This window comes from Danio rerio, chromosome 6 (genome assembly GCF_052040795.2).
Source record: "Danio rerio strain M-AB ecotype USA chromosome 6, GRCz13ab, whole genome shotgun sequence".
NCBI lineage: Eukaryota > Metazoa > Chordata > Actinopteri > Cypriniformes > Danionidae > Danio > Danio rerio.
In genome coordinates, this window is record NC_141026.1 from 11279333 (window position 1) to 11305395 (window position 26063).

At 37.0% G+C, this 26063-nt stretch overlaps 1 protein-coding gene and 1 long non-coding RNA gene across 2 annotated transcripts in view; one reads left to right on the top strand and one right to left on the bottom strand.

Annotated features, from left to right (window-relative positions):
• Positions 1-26063, bottom strand: part of LOC147843375 (uncharacterized) — a 704457-nt gene that overhangs the window by 562326 nt on the left and 116068 nt on the right. The window lies entirely within an intron of this gene.
• On the top strand, positions 1840-25804 carry LOC101884757 (fidgetin). Its single transcript, XM_087256826.1, has 3 exons — positions 1840-2003; positions 2739-2888; positions 21990-25804. Exons 2-3 carry the CDS (start codon positions 2858-2860, stop codon positions 23183-23185), a joined length of 1227 nt encoding a protein of 408 aa, XP_087112952.1. The 5' UTR covers positions 1840-2003; positions 2739-2857; the 3' UTR covers positions 23186-25804.

The following is a 26063-nucleotide window of genomic DNA, read 5'->3' on the forward strand; positions in this document are numbered from 1 at the left end:
GCCGAGATATTCATTGAAATTAGTTTGATTCTTTATATGTGTGTTTGTTAACGCTTTACAAGAAGGCTCATTTTGTTTCCATTAATTCAACTGAACAGACAATGAAACTATACAATGTTAATTTCTTATTTCATATTTAATGACTCATATAGCTTCTGGGTCACACTTTACAATAAGGTTCCATTAGTTGATGCATTTTTTTACATAAATTAAGGATGAACACTACTTGTACAGCATTTATTAATCATAGTTAATGTTATTTTAGCCCTTTTAATAATGCATTATTAAAATCCAAACTTGTATGTGTTAACATTTCTCACTGTTGAAGTTAGTTAATGCCTTAACTAATGAGACCTTATTATAAAGTGTCATCTATTGTAGCCTACTTTATAATTCTTTTGCAATTTAATCTATTTGAATCATTTGTCTTTTTTGAACATAAACTAATACACAATAATGTAAAGTGTTTTTTGTTATTATACATGTTAAACCATGTCAATATCATGATAATAACACATATCTTAAAAAATATTGATGCACTGAACATTTTTTTAAAGATTAATTTATTAGATTTTTGTGACGGTTAATAAACAAAAGTAAAAGAGAAAATAACAATACAAAAAGATATATATATATATATATTTATAACAGTAAAAAATTGATTAAAAAAATTAAAATAAACCACACATATTCTGCATCTGCAACACAGCATATGATGTGCATAAACAATATATGATGTGCATTCATTTTACAAATTGAGCATATAAACAGGTCAGTACTGAAGTTGAGGTTGGCAGCATGGTGTATTAAGTCAAAAAAAATAATGATAATAAAAGAAAAAAGAAATGAAACAATCAAAAGAGAGAGAAAAGGGAAAATCTATTAGACTCTTCTTTCACGTTCTTTAAACTTGTGGTTTTATGTCAAGAAAGAGTTGTATGCTAGTCCAGCACTAGTACTTGTCTTGAAGGTAATGGGGGTTGGGGGTGGTCTCTACACACCATCACCAGTGTGCAGCATCCACTTGGATGACGCGACGGCTGCCACAGGACAACGGCGCCAGTGCGCTCACCACACACCAGCTATTGGAGGAGTGGAGAGTGATAGAGTTAATTCAGTGGATAAGGATGATTGGAAGGCCATGATTGATTGCCACGATTGGGAGGTGCAGACTGAAAGTGCAAGATGGGCAACCATTCAACAGTAACTGCTTGCCATGCTCTAAGAATGGCAACCAAATCTTAGGAAAATTTAATCACTAAACCTCGAAGAGTATATTTTATTTTTCTAATTTAACAAAAATAAGGTGTCTCTAATCCAATGGGGGTCAAGGGAAACTTCCACTGCAACAAAATAAACCGCCTCGCTAATAATGACAAAAAAGCTATTAAGTAAAAAAAATAAAATGGTCAAAGGGTAGAACTCCAAACAGGGCACTGGACATTATTATTTATACAAATTCCAGTCAATGTTTATCTAATTCGACTGCTTCGAAGTAATAGAGTTCAATGTTAAGAGTACAATCACATTTACCTGACCATTTCGTGACCCTTCACATTGTGATCAACATATTTCCTCACAGTTGTTTTCAATGACCCTATACGTCCTGCAGGGTTTCTTGTCACACTAAGACATCGACGAATATCTACTTCCAACAAATAGATGCTAAAACTATATTTATGTGAAATTAGGATTAAGTCAACTGGCTTTGATAGTGTTTAAAACGCCCTCCTCCGTGTGCTTGAGCGAGAGAGATGAAGAGAGAGAGAGGGGGAGAGCGCATGCGCAGTAGGAGATGAAGCTTCTCCGCTTTCTTTTCGGCAGCTGGCGTGAGGTTCTGGAATTCCAACATGGCAGTAGATGTGGTCAGTATATCTATGGTGGTCAGTCTCTCCAGCCCGGACTTGGAAGCCTTCCAGAACATCACCGACTCGGAGTAAACCCCCGTCCTCCGCTCCCAGCAGCACGGCTGGACGCTGTCGCTTTTCTCCGGTGCCGAACAGGTAAATCTTTCACTTTGTTTGTGTCCACCAGCTGTCCGTTTTATCGCGGAGAGAGAGAGAGAGAGGGGCCATGCCACCGCACGGACAGCGCGCTCGGACACTCGGACACAGGCCTGAACAACAAAATAAAACAGCGTTTGTGTTCAGTGTGCCTCGAATTGAATAAAAATGATCGTAGTTTGAGCACTAGGCGAGAAGTTTTATTATTGGAGTGGAGTTCTGCAATAAGGCAGCGTTGATCCGGACGTGTGTGTTGTGTGACAGAGAGGCATGCTCTTATCAGCACAAATAAACATCAGCTCTGACTTCAGGTTATAGGCTACATATCACTTATATGCTAAGATGTTTCTATTGTAAGACTGTTTAAATATTTATATATTAAATAAATGCATAATGTTACTGATATTTGAATAATTACTGTAGGGTGCTTATTTATTAAGTAATTAAAAACAGCTATTTTTAACATATTAATTAGGCAAAATCTAGTTTAAAATATAAATAAGGATTAATTTACATTTAAGCTAAATGACTTTTCTAAATGCACTTTGAAAACAGTGTTTGCATAAATGCTAATTTATATACATTTAACTATTATAAAATGTTTTTAAAATAACAACGTTATATAATGTTTAACAAGCAAGGCTTGAGAAGTTACACATGCAGACTAAAGGATGACAATTGATAAGCATTTTGCTTCTGTATCATATTAATGTCTTTTTCTTTCCTTCTCTGCAGTTTGTCCGCCCAAAACACTGTTTGTATGCGGTGTGTGTCCTTCAACTTACTGGAAAAGTCGTTCTCGCTGTGGAAAACATTGAAGTGATCCTTCCACCCCTTTCTGTCTCACCTTGCTGATGTCAAGCAACATGATCAGCGGTGTATATGGTAGGTCATATTTCTATTTGATCAGAAAATGCGTGAATTGCATGAATGTTTAATGTAATTGTCACCCCTAATCATGCGGATGGATGCATTTGTGTTTTAATTATTGGCTCTCGCTTTGATTATAAAGCTGACAGGAAAGTTCAAACCATGAGAGGTGTGTAATAATAATGACCCATGCAGGATTGAGAGCAGACAGCTCTTTTAAATAAAACTACTTATTTAGTACTAGAACATCCCGCGTCTCCCCTCTTGTCCTTATTTTTATTTATAGCCCTTATTTTCCCGCTCAAACGTTTTTCCAATCTGTTTCTCGTCCGGATATTTCATTCATACTGGTCGTGCGGGACGCAGATTGATTTTCAGTGCTATGATAGCATTTTCCTGGCTCGCGTCAGGGGAAGGAGAGTTGAGATTGGAGGTTACAGACCGCAATCATGTAGCGCTGTATCTCCAGTCGGGCGCGCGGGCAGAGCCGCTGCTGCACGAGCGCGTAATAAATGCTCGCGCCGTGATGGGATTCTGGCGGGAAATCAGCCGTGAGCGCACAGTGGCGCGGTTAGTTAGATGTGCATAATTTGGACTCTGATGTATTGCGAAATGACAACACTCCATTTTTCCAATAGTCCTCGTCTCTCTTTGTCTGTCTGTCTGTCTCTCAGTCAGGTGGAGCAGATTTCTGTCGACTTGTCTGAATGAGGTGTTGTTTATCTGTCTGAATGTGGTGTCACCGAGTCAATCACACACACTGCACACAATAAATCACAACTGTGATGGGCATTTGTGAATTAGAAACGGACAGTTAAACTACTATGTGCACATGTTTCTTATTATGCTTTCTAGTGAGCCCACATCAATCACAAAGTGACTTCTGGGTGTCTGTTTTATTGTCTTGCTGCTTGTGTGTGGAGGTTTAGCTGTGTGTGTGTCCAGATGAAACATGTCGAAACAGAAATGCGATGACATTTGATGTAATCCACAATATTTAGATTTTATTGAACATGCCCTGCTAATGGCTAGGCCTAAACAAGGAATCTGTGTGCAAAGACCCTGCATGATTCAATTATGACATTTTGCTGTTTGTTCAAACTGCTTAATAAAATGAGCTGAAACAACACAATTCTTGAGATTTTTGGGAACAACTTAATTATTTTATGTTCAGTCCACTTCAAATTGTACACTGCAAAAAAAAATGCTTTTCTTACTTAGATTTTTTGTATTGTTTTTAGTCCAAATATCTACAAATTCTTAAATCAGGAAGCATTTTCTAGACAAGCAAAACATATGGTCTTGTTTTAAGAAATAATATGCCAAAATGAAGTGAGTTTTTCCTTAAATCAAGCAAAATAATCTGCCAATGGGGTAAGCAAAATAATCTTGTTTTTCAATTTGTGATAAGGTTATTTTGCTTACCCCATTAGCAGATTATTTTGCTTGATTTAAGGAAAAACTCACTTCATTTTGGCATATTATTTCTTAAATCAAGACAATATGTTTTACTTGTCTAGAAAATGCTTCTTGATTTAAGAACTTTAAGATATTTGGACTAGTAACAAGACAGAAAAATCTAAGTAAGAAAAGCATTTTTTTGCAGTGTAAAAACTAAGAAGTAAACTTAATTCATGTTGTTCCAGAAATAGATATTATATATGAGTAATTCCATGCATATGTCAACCTTGCCATGAAAAGAAAAATGTTTTCACCGAAATAGCTAAACCATCTCTACATTTTTTATTTTTTTTGCATAGGGAAGTGTTTTAAAGTGCTTTAAAAATACTTAAAAATATCTCTGTCAATGTTTTCAAACTATTATTTTTGATTTACCAAAGTCACACAAATGGCAATTTCACATCCTTCACATCAATAACGAAAAAGTGTCACATCCATAACAATGCTTTTCCCTCAAAAATGCAAAAATGTCAAAATAAAATAAAATCAATAATTTTTGTTCTATAAAAAGCCAACTCTTATCCTTTCGATGAGCATTATTTATTTTGGGTTGTGCAGTTTAATTCACAGAATTTCTACAAAATATGTTGTATACTGTAAACTCGCAGACTTTTTTGTCACATGGATAACGCATGTTTATTTTCCTCATTTAAAGTAGAAAATATGTTCACAGATTGAAATGTTTTGATCCCATACTAGTTGTTTTGGAAAATATAAACAGATGTTCCAATATAATGTTAACGTATACTTTCTCTGTACATTTATGTTTTGTATTTTTACTGCAAATGTCACGTCCATAACGCTGGAATCAGCCATATAGAAATACCCCTTGATCCAGTTATGTGCTTACTGGGAGCACTGTCCAAAGAACTGTTTAATGAAGAAACAAGATTTGTCCAAAGGATATTATTACTGGTTGCAAAAAAAAAAAAAAAAAATGATAACAGTACATTGGATGGAAGAAAGTTCTCCAAAGGTGGCTCAGTGCATTCAGAGACTTAAACAAGTCTATATAATGAAAAATATGTATATGTAGATATGTATATTTCAGAGGTTAACCTATCATCACTGTAATTTAAGGTAACTACAATGCAACACAATGTAACTTGATGTACAAATGTATTGCCTGTAAAGTAATTATGATGGCAATGCCTTTTATTTTATTTTATTTAATTGATTTTTATTTACTTATTATAATTTCATTATTTTGTATGTATCCCCTCATCTGTAAGGGGCCAAGTTGTTGGGGAAAGGGTTGTTCTGAAAAAATATATATTGAAAAATCTTAAATAAAAAGTAAAATAATAATAATAATAATAAAAATTCATGTCGTTCCAACACAAATTGATTGTGTATTGTGCATTTTTTTACAGTGTATGTGAATGTGTGTACATTAAATATTTAATAATTTATACTAGTTTCTGGTATTTTATTGAATAAATATTCCAATGTTTAGTTTATTTATGTATTATTTATTTGTTTATGTAAAATAAAGTTTGTAAATTAAGATTTTCTCTTCTTTAGTAGACGAGAAACCAACAATTATGCGCAAAAACATTTTTTTTTCACATTTTACATTTTTTTTACATGTTATAAATGAGCTGAAACAATACAATTCTTATTTTTTATGTTCAACCAATGTTTTAAATTTGTTAAAAGTGTTGAGTTAACTTAATCGATTTGTGTTGGGACATGAACTGTGGAAGCCTGCATTTTTAAAGTGTAGTAAATTATATTACCAAACAATTGGTTCTTATAAGATTTGCATTCTAAACCATAAATAAAAATTAAAGTATTTTTGCCCATACTCTTAAAACAATTCTGAATATAAATCTGCAGATATTTCTTTTGCAAAGTTCTGCAGAGAAATAGTGAAAAAAGTCACCAGATACAGTCTTTCCTTGCTTATAGCTAACAATTTCACTGTCTGATCACTTATTTTGTGATGATCAAATCATCAGACATATCACAATATCCTGTGATGCGAATAAATTAGCCGAATAGATTAAGTTATATGCTTAAAATAAATTAACGCTGCTTTTCTTTTTTGTTTATTTCATTTGATCCCTTTTAATCCTTCGAAAAGAATGTTCAAGGTGTATCTGTGGCCTTGGAAAGCATAAATAAACTTATCTATGAAATGTGCTCACTATAGAAAAAAGTGTGAATGTCAGAGGCCTTGATGAACGATAAGCAGAGGCTTTTCTGAGCTTCATCTATTTAATGGAAGATGCGAAGGGTTATTCGTGTTACATGGTAGCTTGTGAATTCTGTCGTTTCAGACACAAAAAAGAAACAAAAACAAAAAAAGCATACGCTTGTTTTGTTGCCACTCAGTGATTAATTGAGTGTTAGTTTAGACGAGGGCGTCAACTCGAAGTCCTTTGCTGATATACACTTACAGATTTTTTTTCTGTTGTTTTCTTTACACTTCTTGTATAGTGATGTGTAATTTAGAGCTTTTGTTATTTAAATAGAAAACGCAAAAGACTAATTGGATGGTAAGTGATACTAAGGAGGTTGAATAAATTATATTCTACAGAAACAAACATGAAGAAATAAGATGTGAATTCACTTAAAATTACCCCATTTTTGGTTAATTGTGATATTTTAAAACTAATTACATGTTCATTAATAGAAAACTATTAATAACATTCCTGTTACAAGTGGATTGTTGTCCAGTTTATTAGTGATGTCAGTCAATTGAAAAACATATATAAATATAGGCCTATAAAGGCAGTACATTATTATATTACATTATACACTCACCGGCCACTTTAATAGGTACACCTGTCTAACTACTCATTAGCAAAAATGTTTAATCAGCCAATCACATGGCAATAATTTATTGCATTTAGGCGTTTAGACATGGTCAAGACAATCTGCTGTAGTTCAAAGTGAGCATCAGAATGAAGAAGATGCCAGAGGTCAGACAGGTTTGAGCTGATAGAAAGGCAACAGCTTCTCAAATAACCTCTCATTACAACCGAGGTATGCAGAAGAGCATCTCTGAATGCACAACACGTTCAACCTTGAGGCGGATGGGCTACAGCAGCAAAAAACCACACCGGGTGCCACTCCTGTCAGCTAAAAACAGGAAACTGAGGCTACAATTTGCACAGGCTCACCAAAATTGGGCAATAGATGATTGAAAAAACGTTGCCTGGATTGATGAGTCTCGATTTCTTCTTTGATGATTCGATGGTAGGGTCAGAATTTGGTGTCAAAAACATGAAAGGATGGATCCATCCTGCCTTGTATCAACGGTTCAGGCTGCTGGTGGTGTAATGGTGTGGGGGATATTATCTTGGCACACTTCGGGCCCATTAGTACCAATTGAGCATCATGTCAATGCCACAGCCTATCTAAGTATTGTTGTTGACTATGTCCATCCCTTTTTGACCACAGTGGACCCATCTTCTGATGGCTACATCCAGCAAGATAACGTGCCATGTCATAAAGTGCAAATTATCTCAGACTGATTTATTGAGCATGAAAATGAGTTCACTGTACTCAAATGGCCTCCACAGTCACCAGATCCAATCCAATAGAGCACCTTTAGGATGTGGTGGAATGGAAGATTCGCATCATGGATTTGCAACTGCGTGATGCCATCATGTCAATATTGACCAAAATCTCTAAAAAAAAAAAAAAAAAAAAATATATATATATATATATATATATATATATATATATATTTCCAGTACCTTGTTGAATCTATGCCACAAAGAATTAAGGCAGTTCTGAAGACAAAAGAGGGTCCAACCCATTACTAGTAAGGTGTACCTAATAAAGCGGCCAGTGAGTGTAGAGCTGTCATTACAAAAATAGGCTTTAAAGGTCTGTTGTTTATTTAATTTATCAATTCATAGAAGATCGGTACAACTGCTGAAAACGTAAAAAGCTCCTTTATACAGTATATAGATGCATTCAATCCACTCCCTAGCACAGGGGTGTCAAACTCAATTCCTGGAGGGCTGAAGCCCTGCACAGTTTTGCTCCAACCCTGCTCCAACACACTTACCTGTAGATTTCAAACAAGCCTAAAGGACTCAATTAGTTTGATCAGGTGTGTTTAATTAGGGTTGGAACTAAACTGTGTAGAGCTGCGGCCCTTTTGGAACTGAGTTTGACACCTGTGCCCTAGCACAACTGATTCTGTATGTCTGCTCATTGTAAGTGTTGAGCTCTGGTGACTTATCGGATTGAGATGAGTACATATTTGCAAAAACATAGAGGTACCTTAATTTTATGTGGCTTGGAAAGTAGCTTAATTCTTTAAAATCAACATTTGGAAGTTATTAAATGTGGTCATTTTTTTTAACCAAGTGTGATTGGCTTTACAAAGGATACACCAGCAATAAATTGAACATATGTGGCCCTGAACCACTAAAACAATGTAGCACGGGGATATTATTAGCAATAAGCAAAAATACATTGCATGGGTCAAAATTTATGTTTTTTTTTTACTTTTATGTCAAAAATAATTCAATTATTAGTATTAAAGATCTTGTTTCATAGAAGATATATTGTAAATTTACAGCTGTAAATATATCGAAATATACATTTTTAAGTAGTAACACTAATAAGCATTGCTTAGAACATAATTTGGAACATAAACACAATAAGTGCAAAAACCTTCATTCATTCATTTTCTTTTGGCTTAGTCCCTAATTTATCAGGGGTCGCTACAGCGGAGTGAACCACCAACTATTCCAGCGTATGTTTATACGAAACACCAATACACTCTCACATTCACACACACTCATACACTACAGCCAATTTAATTCATCCAAACTCCTGTAATTTAACCCCCTGCCCCATCCACCCCCCTGGTCCTCAGATTTTTAGGTAACACCCCCAGATTCCAACTTTGGTATATGATATATATGAATTTAGATATATCCGATTGCATCAGCCTGCCGAAACCCAGTCCATACTACAGTTACAAACACCACAATACAGATACTAACCCGGTTCTCAACAGTGTTATTCAGGCCCTGTTTAGACTAATACGTTTTAGTTTTAAAATGGCGTTTTAGAATAAAAACAATCCGTGTCCACACTTGCGTTTCATTCAGCGTTTCTGAATAACTCTCTGTCTACACTACACTGCTGAAAACGCACATCACGTGACCGAACACACACACTCTGGCATGCACTGCAGCGATGAGAGCTGTGCACGTCGGACTGTTCGTTAAGGATCTACCGCTGGATCTAATCTCACCATATTTGTTAAACTTGACATTCAATTCATCTTGTTGTCTATATCTAACAACATATTCCCAGACTTTGGTCTTTTGAATCTACTGTTCTCAGGTAACATGTTTTGGCCGAGTGCAAAGATAAAGATAAGGTAATATATTGATTTATGTAAGCACGTACACTGATTTTGCACATTTGACTGATTGCATTTATTTCCATTAATTGTACGTTACACTTTTATAATGGCTATTATAGATTATTAAAACTGATATGTAGCAAAAGAGAGAGTATGTTTTGCATTTTCATTGAAAATAAAAGGAGGCAGTAATGTTATAGGTGAAAATGTACTGTGAAAATGTACAGTGAAAATGATGGACATATAAATATTGCGCTACATGATGCCCCAACATTTTTGGTGTCTGTTTAGTTGCTAATATCAAAATGAAAATTGACAGTTCTTATATCATTAGCCTTGTGGTTAGAGCACCGACACATGGTGCAGTAGCAAGTCAGGGCATCCCGAGTTCAAATCCCGGCTTAAGGACATATTCCTACACCCATCTCTATCTCCAACTTTGCTTCCAGTCTCAATACTCATTCATTCATTCATTCATTTTCTTGTCGGCATAGTCCCCTTATTAATCTGGGGTCGCCACAGCGGAATGAACCGCCAACTTATCCAGCAAGTTTTTACGCAGCGGATGCCCTTCCAGCCACAACCCATCTCTGGGAAACATTCTCACACACACACACCACACACACACTCATACACTATGGACAATTTAGCCAACCCAATTCACCTGTACCGCATGGGAAACCGGAGCACCCGGAGGAAACCCACGCGGACGCAGGGAGAACATGCAAACTCCACACAGAAATGCCAACTGAGCCGAGGCTCGAACCAGCGACCCAGCGACCTTCTTGCTGTGAGGCGAACGTGCTACCCACTGCGACACTGCGTCGCCTTGTCTCAATACTGTCCTATCCAATAAAGGCCAAAAATAAATCTTTAATAAAAAAGGAAAAGAAAAAAAAGAAAGGGAAACAATATAACCAGGGTGATGTGAATGAGGTTATAAAGTAGCCTACACTGTTTCCTTTGAAGATTTACCCGACGTGTCCTTGGGAGTTTGTTTTTCATATCAAACTTGCGAAGTCTGAATTTACAAGGAGAGAATGCAAGACCCAACTGTGCGTGGGCTACTTACTATTGAGGAAAAAGCCCCAATTAGACAGGTGAATGTCTGCAGCCACGTCTTATTTTTCAGTTGTCTTTGTTTTCCCACATCCACACCGACATAAAGCAGCAGCATTTTAAAATGAAAACGGCCTCTTCAGCATTTTCAAAAAGCTCAGTCTTCAGGGCTCGAAAACTCCGGCGTAGTGTAGAGGGAAGGCATAACCGTATCAGAATGTGTGCGTTTTAAAACTATAATGTATTAGTGTAATCCCCAACCCCCAAGTCTCCCGGATTTTCAGAGACAAGTGTTGGCAGGTATGCTAACCACTGAACCACCGTGCCACCTAAGAACATAAACTTTAAAGACTTTATTTTTTATTTTGTTGAAGATCACAGATGTTCATAGTAGTATCTTGGCAAAATCTTATCCAATCATAACAAACCATTCATCAATGAAAAGCGTATATTTTGGTTTTGTGGTACAGAGTCACATATGCAAGATCTCCTAATAGTCTGCTTTTCTCATTTATCCCTCTTTGGTTTCGACAATCAGATTGTGTTAAAAGTTTAGTGTTGACAGTGTTCATGATTAAATTATCTCCCCATCACCACAATTTTTTTCATTCACAACATCCCTGCCTTCACACATTTAAAGACACTTAAAGTAGCGACAAGAGGAAAGTGACAAATGTGAACTTTCTCACACAGTTGCTCTCCCATACTTTCCTATTTCTCTCATATCTTACAGAGAAGACCAGTGCATCCCTGTAGTCAGGGTGTGTGCGTGTGTGTGTGCGCATATGAAGGATGATTGAGCTGTTTAATATGCTAAAGCCCTATTAAAGGCCGATGTCAGCAGCAGACGGCGTGCGGCCGCCCAGCCTGCCCCGGCCCACTGCTCCGCATTGTGTCTCTAAATGAACACGCTACTGTGTTAATTAGCAGAGGAAAATGGCGTGTGGAATTGAATTGGTCATTGACATGCGAGGCGTTCGTCTCTCGTTTAGAGAGATATGAAAGTGATTTAAGTCTCAGCTATGTCTTTTATGGAGGTTTTAAATAATCTATCTGCAGAAAAAGAGGAGGGGGTGGAAGCGAAAGAATAGAGTCGCCTCGTCTGTCGCAGACTTGCATTTATCAGGCGTTTTTCCTGCTAAAAATGTATGTCTGAAATGTTTGATTCAGTCTGATTAGTTTGAATTAAAGCTGAAGTGTTGCATTTTCTTATTGCAAAATACACATACACATACTTTAGGAACGGTATTGCAGAAAATTTTGACGGTTTTAAAATCTTGACTTTTTCAAACCTTGGTATGCCTTGAAAACGGTTATCGTCCCATGCCTAATCCACGCACTTGTCAGTTCAGGTCAGAATAACAACACATGCAAAAATGACTTCAGTTGGTAGCAGCAGTGAGGAGATGGTAAAAAAAAAGGATGTCGCTAGAGTGGCTTTCTGGTTTCTTTTCTTGTGCATCCAAGCCACTAAAACCCTTAGGGCTGTGCAATTAATCGAAAATCCGATTTCGATTTTGGCTTCAAACGATTATGAAAAAGCATTGATCGAGAGAAACGATTATTGCATCATATACCACCCTCTTTACATCTGTTGCTCCTAAAAGCGCGAAAGACCACATGCTTATGTTTGTGCGGCACGCGCACACAGCCAGAAGCATGCGGCCGTTCAGCATTTGTTCTCATTCGCACACTAAAGCTGGAATTATACTTGTGCCTAGTGCCATATCGCGCACCTCGCGAAATGGACGAGGCGCAGACATCTAAAGTCATCTTAATGTGAGCACTTTAATGGTCAAATAGGTGTCAAAACGCAGTGTTTAGTGATTATTCATATTAACCCTCATTTGTGTAATAAACAAACAAGTTGAGGATCAAAAGACACGTGAAAGAGAAACCATTAAAGAGACAGCGCGCGATGTTGTTTTTTATCATTAATCAAACAAAACAAGAAAATCCCTCTGCTCTTGACTGAAGGATTTTTGTAGCTAAAGTTTTATTCTTACTGTGAAGATGCTAAAAGCACAGTTTGTTTCATATTTTTATTCTGTTGTATTTATTTCTCTTTCCTTTGCAGGGAGGAAAATAACTGTATGTAAACATTGAAGTCAGAATTATTAGCCCTCCTGAATATTAGCAACCCTTTTCCTGCCCAATTTCTGTTTAATGGAAAGAAGATTTTTTTTAAACTTATTTCTGAACATAATAGTTTTGATAACTCATTTCTGATTACTGATTTCTTTTATCTTTGCTATGAAGACAGTACATAATATTTTTCTAGATATTTTTCTAAATACAAGCATTCACATTAAAGTGCAATTCAAAGGCGTAATAAGGGTAAATAAGCAGTTCATTGTATAACAGTAGTTTCTTCTGCAGACAATCAAAAATATATTGCTTAAGGGGGCAAATAATATTGACCTTAAAATGGGTTTCAAAATATTTAAACCTGCTTTTATTCTAGCTAAAATAAAACAAATAAGCCTAGAAGAAAAAATATTATAGGAAATACTGTTAAAATTCCTTGCTCTGTTAAACATCATTTGGGAAATATTTATTTAAAAAAAAAACAAATTCCCAGGAGCGCTAATAATTTTGACTTCAACAGTAATCGTTTTAAATAACCGTGATTACAATTATGACCAAAATAATCGTGAATATGATTTTTCCCAAAATCGAGCAGCCCTAGTCTGAAAGAGCTTTTAGCATAGGGGGTAATATAGTCATTCAACTTCACAATTTGTAATATTCAGTATGTATTTGAATAATGATGGTTGGTGCCTTTACTTGAAAGCTCAGATTTGATTATCATAGTGTTGTTGACAGAGTTTGAGGTTTACTGTATTATTATTACTATTATTAACAGCTTAAAGTTTGCTTTAATTGTTCAGCGTTTACACTTCACCACTGCACACAGTTTGTAACATTTTATTTTTAAATTTTAAAGAGTCTCTTTAACAGCTATGTCTATTTTATTATAAAGATATGAGATATTTAGTTTAAACATTTTTGTATTTGACTCTTAAAACTGTTGGTCGAGTAATGTTGGTAAATTAAAATAAAGTGGACGAATAAAAATAATCCAATTATTCCTAAATAGATTTTTTTTAATATTCAATAATTATTGATATCGAATTATATGAAACATATCGTGATATTTTTTTTGCAATATCGCCCAGCCCTGTGTGTAGCTCCCCAAACCCCCCCCAAAAATGGACTTCAGTAATGTAAACTTCATGCACTTGGCGCTGTATTCGGTGTTTGGGTTCAACTTTAAATTCGAATTCGGTGGTCTCTTAACCTTTCTGCATCATTTTCCAGTGACTCTACAAAACAACAATTTTGTTTCAGACTCTGAGCTTAAACTTTCGTAGACCTTTCGCCACTGAGGCTCCGTTTTCTTATACTTGTCTGCGGCTCTCTCTCTTTCTCTTTCTCTCTATTGCAGCGCTCAGCAGGCCAGGGCTGAAAGTCAGGCTTTTTGAAGAGAGGACGTTGAGATTGAATGGCTCATTCACATTAAAGAAGAATTAGAGGGCTTCCACCCTGCCACTCTTACAATGGTCAAACAGCCTGGCACAACAGGAGAACTGTTCACGCCAGCTAACACACAAATACACACACTCACACACAGACAGAAAAGTGTGGCCTTTGTGTCTGGTAGAAAGAGTGAGGTTTTGTACCAAATGTATTCTCTGCTTTATTTTTAGATGGATAATATGATTTCGATCTGTACAGTACTGTGGCTTGTGTCATTGCTCATCCAAAAAATTATGACTTTCTTTCCTCCATCAGGCAGTCAGGCTGCTCTTTTCCATCCAGTGAAAATAAATGGTGACCAGGGACTTTCAAAAGCCAAAAATAAGCACCTTTATAGCACCATAGAAGTATAACATACAATAATATTCTAGGACTAGAACAATTGAACTACAGTTGAAGTCAGAATTATTAGCCCCCCTTTGAATTTTTTTTACATTTTTTTTAATATTTCCCAAATTATGTTTAACAGAGCAGGGAAATTTTCACAGTATGCCTGATAATATTTTTTCTTCTGGAGAAAGTCTTATTTGTTTTATTTTCAGCTAGAATCAAAGCAGTTATGAATTTTTTAAAACTCATTTTAAGGTCAAAATTATTAGCCCCTTTAAGCTAATTATTTTTCGATAGTCTACGGAACAAACTATTATGTTTAGAAATGTATTGAAAAAAATCTTCTCGCCTTTAAACAGAAATTGGAGGAAAAAATAATCAAGGGGTCTAATAATTCAGGGGGGCTAATAATTCTGGCTTCAACTGTATATGGTAAAATATTTTAATTATATCTGACCCAACAGCAAAATCTACACCGATAAAAATATCTACACCAGTACATAATTAACCCTTGTGTACTGTTCAAATTGACTTCTCTTTTCGCCCAGAAAAATGTATTGTTAAATTTGTGAACATTTTAAAAGCATTTTCCCAAAATATAAGGTGTCAACAAAAATCATTCCATTTGCTGAAACACAGAGAACATTGGGGCCATATTAAGGCCAAAATCACCCCAGAGTGGATGAAAACATCCCCAACAGCACACAAGGATTAATCGCAGTTCATTGTTATTATTTTATTATTGTTATATAGTTCACACTTAGCTGATGATTGATTTTAAAGCTTGTTTGGCATGCTGTCCTGGGAGAGAGCCCTGAGCTCATAAGATCCTCGAGCCCGGGGCTCCCTCCCATTTGCAAGGCGAGAGGGGAGTTTGAGCTCAGGTAGATCTCGAGAACTGCCCTGCTGTAGTAGCTACTGAACAGATAGTGATTGTTTTTAAAATATAACTACTTACTAGGAGCATGTCTATGGTGAGGATTTGGATTAGTCAATTAACTTAAGTTGCATGTTTTTGGATGGTGGGAGCAAACCGGGGAACCTGAGGAAAACCCACGTGAGCACGGGAACGTTTAAACTTTGCACAGAAACATCGGCTGGCTTGGTAAGGATTAGAACCAGTGACGTTCTTGCTGTGAGGCAACAGTGCTAAGGGGCCACCTTGCCACCCATCTAGGAAAGGAGGAGGTGTAGATGTGGAAGGGGGGATTCTTCAAAACGAAGATGGCTGTCATATGGAACTTAGGGTATTTATGGTGACTTAGGAATTGTCTGATTGGTGAACCATGAATTGAATAATGCGGGACCAACCGCAAGCAATCATAAGCACGTGATCCTCGAAATTACTTTATAAATAAAATTCACAACGTGTTCTGCACTTTTGTAGCCTGCAGCTTTAAATGCTCAAGATCCCTAAAGTAGGATGATTTGTAATTGGCTGTTTGTGTTTTTATTGTTTGTTAGTTGAAAATCATAAATTGTGAAAGTAGTTCCAACAATATTTTTCCATTGTGTGGTTATTGTTATAGTAATGGACAATCTTTATATATTTAGAACTTTTTTTTTAGAAATATATTATTGCAGCTATTGTTAGAGCTGTTGTGAAAAATCATTTGGGAAATCGAAACTGCAACGGTTCAGAGATTTTCAAACTCCATCGCTATTTTTAACAGTAGATGGCGCTGTATGCATTACAAACAGCCATACCCTGCTTGCATCCAATTCCTTACTAATACTACTTAAACCTAAAACAATCATTAATAAACTTAGGAAATATTTAAAGGAATTACAAAAGTGTTCATTGTGAGCTTTGTTTACATTAATAGCGTGACATAAATGCCAAATTACTTAGCTGAACGCACAATCTTTTTCATGAGTGTTTGAAGATCACTCAAAAAAATGTTTTTGCTGCTTGTTCAAACTACTTATTTAAAATGAGCTCAGTCAACACAATCCTTGAGTTTTTTTTTGTGACAACGTAATTGTTTAATGTTCAATCCACTTAAATTTGTAAAAACAATTTAGTTAACTTTATTGATTTGTGTTGGGACAGCATGAAGGAATTGTGAAGCATTTTTTGCAGTGTTCGTAAGGTTAAATCTATCCTGCTGTTAAAAACGAAGCTCGGACTCAAAGACAAAGCTTGCTGTTTACTTCTTTTGACAACTCTGCGTGCTGGTTGTTTGACTACAAGAACACATATTAGAGATTCAGATTAGATCATTTTAATGACATTTTCTGACATAATCTGCCATAAACATCTGTAACTGTTTGATATCATTTTTAAAGACTTGATCTGATCTAAAATAGCTGTAATATTCTGTAATATGGTTTCATTTGTCATTAAAATAACAGTTTGGACTGAATTGTTTGTGCAAACGACTATTGGGTCTTTCTCTTATATTTGTAATTAATATACAAATTAATTTGAAATACTCGTCACTTACTGAGATCAGTAGTCTGGATAAGTTTGTGCGTAAGTATTTTTGTCTATATCTTTCTTTGAAGAGCTTTATCCGTTTTACTGTTTTGCTGTCGGCGACAGTAATGGTTGTTTAATTACTCAATAAAAGCATTTTATGGATGCAGTGTGTGTGTGTGTGTGTGTGACTGAGACTGCGTGATGTATTGATTTTGCTGACAGCGAAACCTGAGATTTCACTTAGGAAAAGTGAGTGTATCTGTCAGTCGATGTGCTTCTGGTTTTAAATAGGGGTCTATATGCGTTTGCGCACATGCATAAATACACACATAGTAAGCATTGTGTAAATAGAAGCTCCACTGACAAAGTTTCAGTCGATGAAGTAAAGACGCCTGCTTCTGAAACCAGTTAATGAAACATCTGCCTTTAAATTGTGTGTGTGTGTGTGTTTATTTATGTATGTGTGTGTCTGTGTGTATTTATGTGTGTATGTGAGATTGGCCGGAGGATTTGTAGCCAGTGGGTATATTGGAACAACAGAAAGTCATTCTCTGAAGCAGCAACACACACTCTTTTACACAAACAAAAGTACACACAGTAGATCAGCAGCTAATGGGATTGTCCTGGTAGTTTTGTAGGATAGAAGAACATTTAAGAGATCATTCCAGCAAACCACAGCTAATATCTTCACATCACTTTTACCTTCAGACTCATGTAACACAGGCAAATCCAGCCAGAGAAATAAATCCCTCTCTCCATAATGAACAGTACTTTATCTTCCTCTTGTAGGCCAGTTGAAGTTAGTGTGTAATTCTTATGAAGAACCCTTCATGCGCTGTTTGGGGAATTTCTGCACTTATCTCAAGAGGTCTGACTGATGTGGTTTGTAATTGGGGCTTCATTTTAGACGACATATTCATCCTCTATGCTTGTTTTACAGTCTAGTCTAGTCATAATTGCTGCTGCTTGGCATTGTTCATTCTCTGGGTTAGGAATTAAAATTTATTTTTGCATGTGAAGGCTCATTCATATCAATAATGGTCATTTTTAAAGTAAAACTGAGTGGGTTTATGGAGATTGTACTATATATTAAATTAGAACATGTTTTTAATTACAATATATTATAATTGGCGGCTCGGTGGCTCAGTCACCTCACAGCAAGAAAGTCACAGGTTCGAGTGCCCGCTGGCCCAGTTGGCATTTCTGTATGGAGTTTACAAGTTCTCCCTGTGTTCGCGTGTGTTTCCCCCAGGTGCTCTGGTTTCTACCACAATCCAAAGACATGCACTATAAGTGAATTGGGTAAACAAAACTGTCTGTAGTGTATGAATGCGAGAGTGTATGGGTGTTTCCCAGTTCTGGCTTGCAGCTGGAAGGGCATCCGCTGCATAAAAACATATGCTGCATAAGTTTGAGGTTCATTCCGCTGTGGCAACCCAAGATTAATAAAGGGAATAAGATGAAAAGAAAATGAATGAATGAACTTTTGCATTCAAAAGTATTGTTTTTGGTGATTTTGAGCCAATTTATCATCTTGTAGACTTTTATATAATTTTCTAATTATTTTGGTCATGTTGGCTCCTTTATAAGCTAAGATAAATATCGTAAGAAGATACTGTATTTATTGTATTGTAATATGTTTTTCTTTCGTTTCTAATGTTTTTAATTTTGTGTTTTATCTGTAAATACAGTTGAAACCAGAAGTTTACATACACACTAAACATTACCATTTTTGAAAAAATGTCTGATGGTAAATCATGCTAAACATTTACTATTTTAGGTTCGAAATGATTACCTAAATGATTTACTTTTGCTAATTGCCAGAATAATGAGAGAATTTTTAAAGAATTTTTTATTAATTTCTAGACAGTCAAAAGCTTACATAAATTTCCTGGGTATTTTTTTCGCTTTTAAACTGTATAACTTTAGTCAAATGTTTTGAGTATCCTTCCACAAGCTTCTCACGATAGTTTGAAGGAATTTTGGCCCATTCCTCCTGACAGAATTGGTGTAATTGAGTCAGATTTATTGACTGTCTCGCTTGTGCAAGCTTTTTCAACTCTGCCCACAAATTTTCTATAGGACTGATATCAGGGCTTTGTGATGGCCACTCCAAAACATTCACTCTTTTGTCCTTAAAGCACATTTTAACTAATTCGGCAGTATGCTTAGGGTCATGGTCTGTTTGGAAGACCCATTTGTGGCCAAGTTTTAATTCCTGGCTGATGTCTTGAGATGTTACTTCAGTATTTCTACATAATGTTCTTTCTTCATGATGCCATCTATGCTGTGAAGTGGACCAGTCCCTCCTGCAGCAAAACAGCCCCACAACATGATGCTGCCGCCCCCATACTTCACAGTTGGGATGGTGTTCCTAGGCTTGTAAGCTTTCCCCATTGTCCTCCAAATGTAACACTGGTCATTATGGCCAAACAGTTCAATCTTAGTTCCATCAGACCACAGAACACGTCACCAACAATTATTCTTTTTCTCAGTGTACTTTAGCAAATTGTAATCTGGCTTTTTTGTTGATTCTGGCTTGTTAATTTTCCCATGTTGTCACACAAGGAGGCAGTGTGTTTGAGGTTTTCCTTAAATACTATCCTACAGTTGTGCCTCCAATTAACTCAAATGTTGTCAATTAGCCAATCAGAAACTTCCAAAACCTCGACACCATCATCTGAGCTTTTTCAGAGGCATAATAATCTTATTGTATGTAAACTTAACTTTCAAGAAAAGTCATTACAATTTCTCACAAAATATCTCTCTCATTATTCTGCTATTAACCATAACAAAAAAAATTGATGATCCTAACTTACCTAAAAGAGAAAAAGTTTAGTCGCATTAAAATCTGACTTTTTTAAAAATGGTTATGTGTCTTTTTATTTGGTGTATGCAAACATCTGGTTTCAACTGTATCTATGAAAGTCATGATCACTCAGTGAATTTTCATTCTTGAAAGTTTAAAAATCCTTAACACTTCCATTATGTAGAAAAGTGCAGTATGCTGTAAGTCCTTGCTAATTCCAAACTTCAAGACTTTAGTGTCTATTTAGTTTGGGGCAAATGCTGTGTCAAAAGCTGGCCATCTCTGTATTGATTTGATACTGATTCCATTAAATCATAGAACAATGGTTTCAGCTGAAAAATGTTTATTGATACATCTTGCATGTTCTGAGAGTGAGTAAATTAATAGTTAATTAACATTTATTTTCATTTCTGCCACAGACATGAATGATACCTCAGTTAATGTGGCCTGCTGCCAACTACTTTTGCAGATTTAGCATTTTCTTGTGTATCTGCTTTTATAGGTGAACATAAAGCCGAGAATTAAATGCGGAATTAACGACGACTATTATAACGTGCTAACCTCAACCGTTAAAATAAAACAAGTAATTAGAAAGCTGTTAAAAGACATCTTTTCAGATGCGTTATTGATATTGCTTTTGATCATCCGTCATTTTATTTTATTATGCTCTTCTTCTTTTATCATATCATTTCTCAGCCACCTGTCCAGCTAATTGCCATTAGTGTGATTTGTACGCTGTATTGTAAGTTGCTTTGGTTTTAGTGTCTGCTAAACAGGACAACTTTAGTTCTGCACAGTTAAAGCGATTACTCATGTAACGGGTGTGATGAGTGACTTTCAAAGCTTAATTTATGTCAGTTAAAGTCTTTCCAGGGGAACGGCGCCAGTTTGTGTGTGTGTGTTTGCAGTGTTTTCCCATGAGAGCACGCTGACTGACCTCAAGTTGCATGTATCGATCAGGAGGATTTGCTGCTTGATAGAATTGAATGTAATTGGGCAGTTTTTAATTGAGATGGATAGAACATGTAAATTCGGCTCCATCAGGCCAAAATCAATATCCATCTGCTGTAATAAAGATTGTGTGTCTGTTTCTGTATTTTATTTGGCTTCAACAAAACATCGGATTGTTTCTGATGCACAAGGCTTTGCTAATCTATTGTACTATAGCAAGGTCAGAGGAAATTCAGTGTTACTTCATCTTAGAAGTGCTTTATGTGTAATATTTTATAGCTAGGGACAACTTCTGTCTCTTTCTTTCTTTCTTTTCTTTATCCATTCTCTCCCCTCAATCTCTCTCTCTCTCTACTGCCATATGCCAAAGTTCAATGCAGAAGAGAAGCTCTTTGTTTCATAAACTAAAATCTTAAGTCGCGTGCTTTATGAGCGAAGCAGATACAGTATTTTTAGGGGTAACATCTGTTGTCGGGTTCAGTTGCTAATGCCGAGAGCTGCATTATTGATCAGTCATTATTACAGTATGCTGAAATATTATGTTCCCGTACGACGTGCGTGAGTCAATGAAACTGAGAAAGAGACGGAGAGGGTGTAATATGAGGTTCCTTGATTACATTAAAGAGCTTTTATTTTATTCACTTGAGATGAAGCCTTCTGGTGTATCTCAGTATCAGACCTTAATGATATCATCATAGCTATTCTTGATGCGTGTGTGGGGGTGAATCCAGATCTACCAGTACACATGTAGCTGAATTTCACTGTCAATCTGAAGATCGCAAAACGGATCCAATGGCTGCTTTAAAAAAGGAGACTGTACTTGCTTTTGTCTTTCAATATTTTATAATATTATTCACTTTTGTGAAATTATTTTTATCCTAATGTTTTTTTTTTGACAAGATGATTATGCAAAATTGGTCATTATCTGGAACTGCTGTAATTTTCTAATAATGCTAATTAACCTAAATTGCTCAAATTTTCTCTCTGCTGTGTTTTTGCAGCACACTCAATTCAAATTGCCCTGAAAAAAGTTAGAATAATAAGGATAATTAGAGTCTTTTTTGTTACATAAATATTACAGCATGTATGCATATTGATCAGCAAGTTTGTGAAGCTGAAGCTGTCATTGTGATTTACACTTCCTAATTTTCTATAAACTTCCATATGTTTGAACTGACCCAAAGTGTACTCTTTTGCTTGTAGGCGTGACCATGCAGTGGAGCCCTGAGCAGTCCCAGTGGGCGGAGCAACACTATGACATCACCTCCACCACTCGTTCACCAGGGCATAAGATCGAAGCGCTTCGGGATCCGAGGCTAACCGGTTCGACCTCAGCCGCAGCGTACCAGCATTCATGGGCAAATGATGACATTTCAGCTCTGACCGCTTCTAACCTGCTCAAGAGGTATGCAGAGAGATATTCTGCTATTCTGGATCTACCTTGTGAGAGTGGACTTATGGGATATCCTGACACGGCCATCTCTGTTAGCGTAAGGGGACCTGGTGTTGTGAATAACGGGTCCCCCCTTCTTAATGGACGAAAGCTGGAGGCTGAACCTTGGCTGGAGGGTGTCTATCCTCCTTTAGCTTGCATACCTGAACTTCTTCCTAAAGCGCCGCTGAGTGTGTCGGATGTGTCCGTCAGCGCGTGCAACTCTCCGGTTTTAGGCAACGGGAGTCTTCCGGAACCTTGTTTTTCAAGCAGTACTTGTAACAGTCAGACAGGCAATCAGGAATACAGCAGCACTCCCTATAGCGCTCCCTTCCTCCAGCCTGTAGGGCCTTACGGGGGTCCCCTATTCCACCCTACACCTTCCCATCCTAGCCTAGTCTCAGCCTACAGTGCTAACAGCTCACCAAATCTGTCTGCGTACAGCTATCCGAATCCCCGTTACCCCTCACAAGCTGTTCTTCCTGCAGGCTACAGTCCTCCTCCAGCATACCTGCCCACAGGTGTAACTCCACCTAACCCTCTTCCAGCTGTGGGATACTCATATCCCACCACCAATCTGGGTGGTACTGTCTCTGAAAGTGATGCCCCAAGTGCTACCAACCTTTCCAAGTCATATTACCCATCATCTCAAGGTGAGATCGGAGTGTTTGAGGAGTTTGATTTTGGCGGGAACTCCAATTCGGACTCTAGGTCTGAAGGCAGCCCTCTCTACAGACCTCCAGGAGATGACACGGTGGACAAGCAAAATGGGTTCAGCCAATCAGCAGATGTGACATCTTCATCCTTCAAGCCAGCCAATCACGGAGACTCTTTAAGAAGCCTGGAGACTCTCACCGCAGCCATGAGCGGAAGAAGCAGTGGCACGTCTGGACAACACTTCCCATCTACCTCGACTCCTGTCGTCACTCCTCACCAACATCTCTGCCTCGACACAAACACACCCTGAGCGACCGGGCTCGCCCTCAGCAAGCAGTGCTTGAGTTGATGAAGTGTGAGTGCTCCCTCCGGTGGACCGGAGGTAGAGAGGAGAAACTTGCTCAAAGCCATAGTGTCAGGGTTCAATGCTGGGGCCTCAAATATAGATGCACCGGGGGAATTCTGGTCTGTCGGGTCAACAGGAGGAGTTTAGTTTCTCCCTTCTGCAAAGATGACAATGATGTTTATGCCCCTTCTAGCCAAGCCTAACAGGTCAATGCGAGACAGTGACCCCTGATGGAACAGACAGACCAGCATATCCTCAATGGCGGACGCATATATCTTGAGTGGGAAAGGGTTCACTCCTCCATTCCGACAGATAGGAAAGTACATCAAGGGAATTTATATGACTAACGGATGTGTGGTGGCTGCCATGGAGACAAGAAGTCGCGGAAACAGATGTGGTGGTTGGACAGTAGCTATGGTTGACCATATTGCCATGGTGTACATTGTGTGTGTGTGTGTGTGTGTTTGTGGCCTTGTATTGGTTATTCATGTGGTGAGCTTTAATTGTAAATCCCATTCCCCCTTTTCAACAGGAGAACTGACGCATCCTGGTTGTTTAAAGAATCCATGTGTGTGAGTGTGAGGGTGGGAGAGATAGATAAAACCTCAGGAAAGAGTCTGTCAGATAAATGGTGTATGGCTGTGCGTGTAACAGAGAAGAAGAGGTCGTTTCACAAACCATCCATTGGGGAAGACAATTTGGTGGTTCAAAGCAAACTGTTTTTTTTTGTCTGTTGATCAGTTTGTATGCACTTTCACTGCATTTTAATAGATGATACCCATCTGTTACTAGACATTTTTGTCGAGTTAAGAGAAAGTAGATGCAAACAAGTCGGGAAGCCTGGTGTTGTTGCTAGATTTGTCACAAACATTTCAAGACAGATGTCCAAAGCAGATAATCTAATCACCAATCATGCTATGTATGTCAACACTGAATTGGGACAAAGATAATGTCATTAAATGGAGCGCTTTGTGAGTGGTGTGGGAAGATTTTAAAGGGGTCATATTGTGATTTTCTTCAGTTTGTTATGCAGCTGTTGGTGTACTGTAATTGTAAGATCTGCAAAGTTACAAAGCTCAAATTGACCCACAAATTGATTTATTAAGAGAAGGCTGATTCATACCAGCCTAAAACAACCTGATCCAATTCTCCCTCACATTTGCAATCATAATTATTGAAGCCCCTGAATTATTAGCCCCCATTTATTTTTCCCCCATTTTCTGTTTAATGGAGAAGATTTTTAACACATTTCTAAACATAATAGTTTTAATAACTCATCTCTAATAACTGATTTATTTAATCTTTGCCATGATGACAGTACATTATATTTTGCTAAATATTTTTCAAAACACTTCTATAGAGCTTAAAGTGACATTTAAAGGCCTAAATAGGTTAATAAATTTAACTAGGCAGGTTAAAGAGGCTAAAAATTTTGACATTAAAATTGTGGTTAAAAAATTAAAAACTGCTTTTATTCTAACCGAAATAAGTGGGTAGCACAGCAAGAAGGTCGCTGGTTCGAGCCCCGGCTGGATCTGTTGGTGTTTCTGTGTGGAGTTTGCATACTCTCTCTGTGTTAGTGTTGGTTTCCTCCGAGTTTCTCCCACAGGTCCAAAGATATGAGGTATAGGCAAATTGGGTAAGCTAAATTATCCATAGTGCATGTGTGTGAATGAGTGTGTATGGATGTTTCCCAGTGATGAGTTGCAGCTGGAAGGGCATCCGCTGTGTAAAACATATGCTGGATAAGTTGGTGGTTCATTCCACTGTGGCAACCCCAGATTAATAAAGCGAATAAGCTAAAAAGAAAATGAATGAATTAAAAATAAACTGCTCTTTTAATTAAATAAATAAATAAAAATTAAAAAAGGTGATTTTCCAGCACAATATATTTTAGAAAAAAAATCAATTTCATACATTATTACAGTCATGGAATCATGACTTCCTAATTTGCCACTTCTAAAAGTGGAACAGCAGGTCATTTGCATGTAATGATACACACAAATTTTAATGGAACTCACACCGAAAAAGCAGTAAATTTTACAGGCTAAAATAAATGATTTGTAGAATATTTTAAGCTTAAACTTCACAGACACGTTCAGAGAACACTAGAGATTACTGTATGTTACATACTGTCAAAAGATCACATGACCCCTTTAAACATCCTCCTGAGTTGTATCTGTGTCTTAGACTATTAAAAACAATGTGTTCCAGTTGAAACAATGTGACACTGTGCATCTCGTCTGGCGTATGAAACATTATGCAAACCGTTTTTTTAGGTTGTTAAAGCTGCTCTGTGTAATTCTTTCTTCCTAAGTCGATATGCAGAGAACACTGTCCTACATTTGTGTGGTGACTTTCCAAAACTTAAAACACTGGCTTTACCATTTCTATAAATATGGTAGCGGGACATCCTTTTTCTCTGACCAATGGCAGATGGAGGGGAATGTAGGATTTGGAAAATAAAATCTTTATTTTTGTAATGCTGACTGGTGCCCCTAGTGGCAAGCAAAATTCCAAGATGCAGATTTAAAAAATTGTGGTTTAATTTCAGATGTTTAGTAAATAACAAAAATGTTGATAGGTCGTTGAGTTTTGTTGAGCTGTTCTGTCTTTTCCACCAATTTCTGCTGATGTCTAAAAAAAATGTCTTGAAAAGTAAACATTGCTGCAGATATAAAAAAACAACAAATGGAATTCAGACTATTCAGGCTACTTCCTGAGACAGTCGGCCCGCTTGGCTACCAAAAATAAAACATTGCCTTAAGGGCTAAGTGTGAAAATGCTCAGCAAGACGGAGAGCACACGATTTTGCATGTTTGTCTTCACTCTGGGTTTTGTG

Excerpts from the sequence above, each read along its gene's own strand:
- LOC101884757 (XM_087256826.1), top strand. The coding sequence starts at position 2,858 with ATGTCAAGCAACATGATCAGCGGTGTATATG. Across the intron at positions 2,889-21,989 it reads CATGATCAGCGGTGTATATG|GCGTGACCATGCAGTGGAGC; the intron begins GTAGGTCATATT and ends TTTTGCTTGTAG.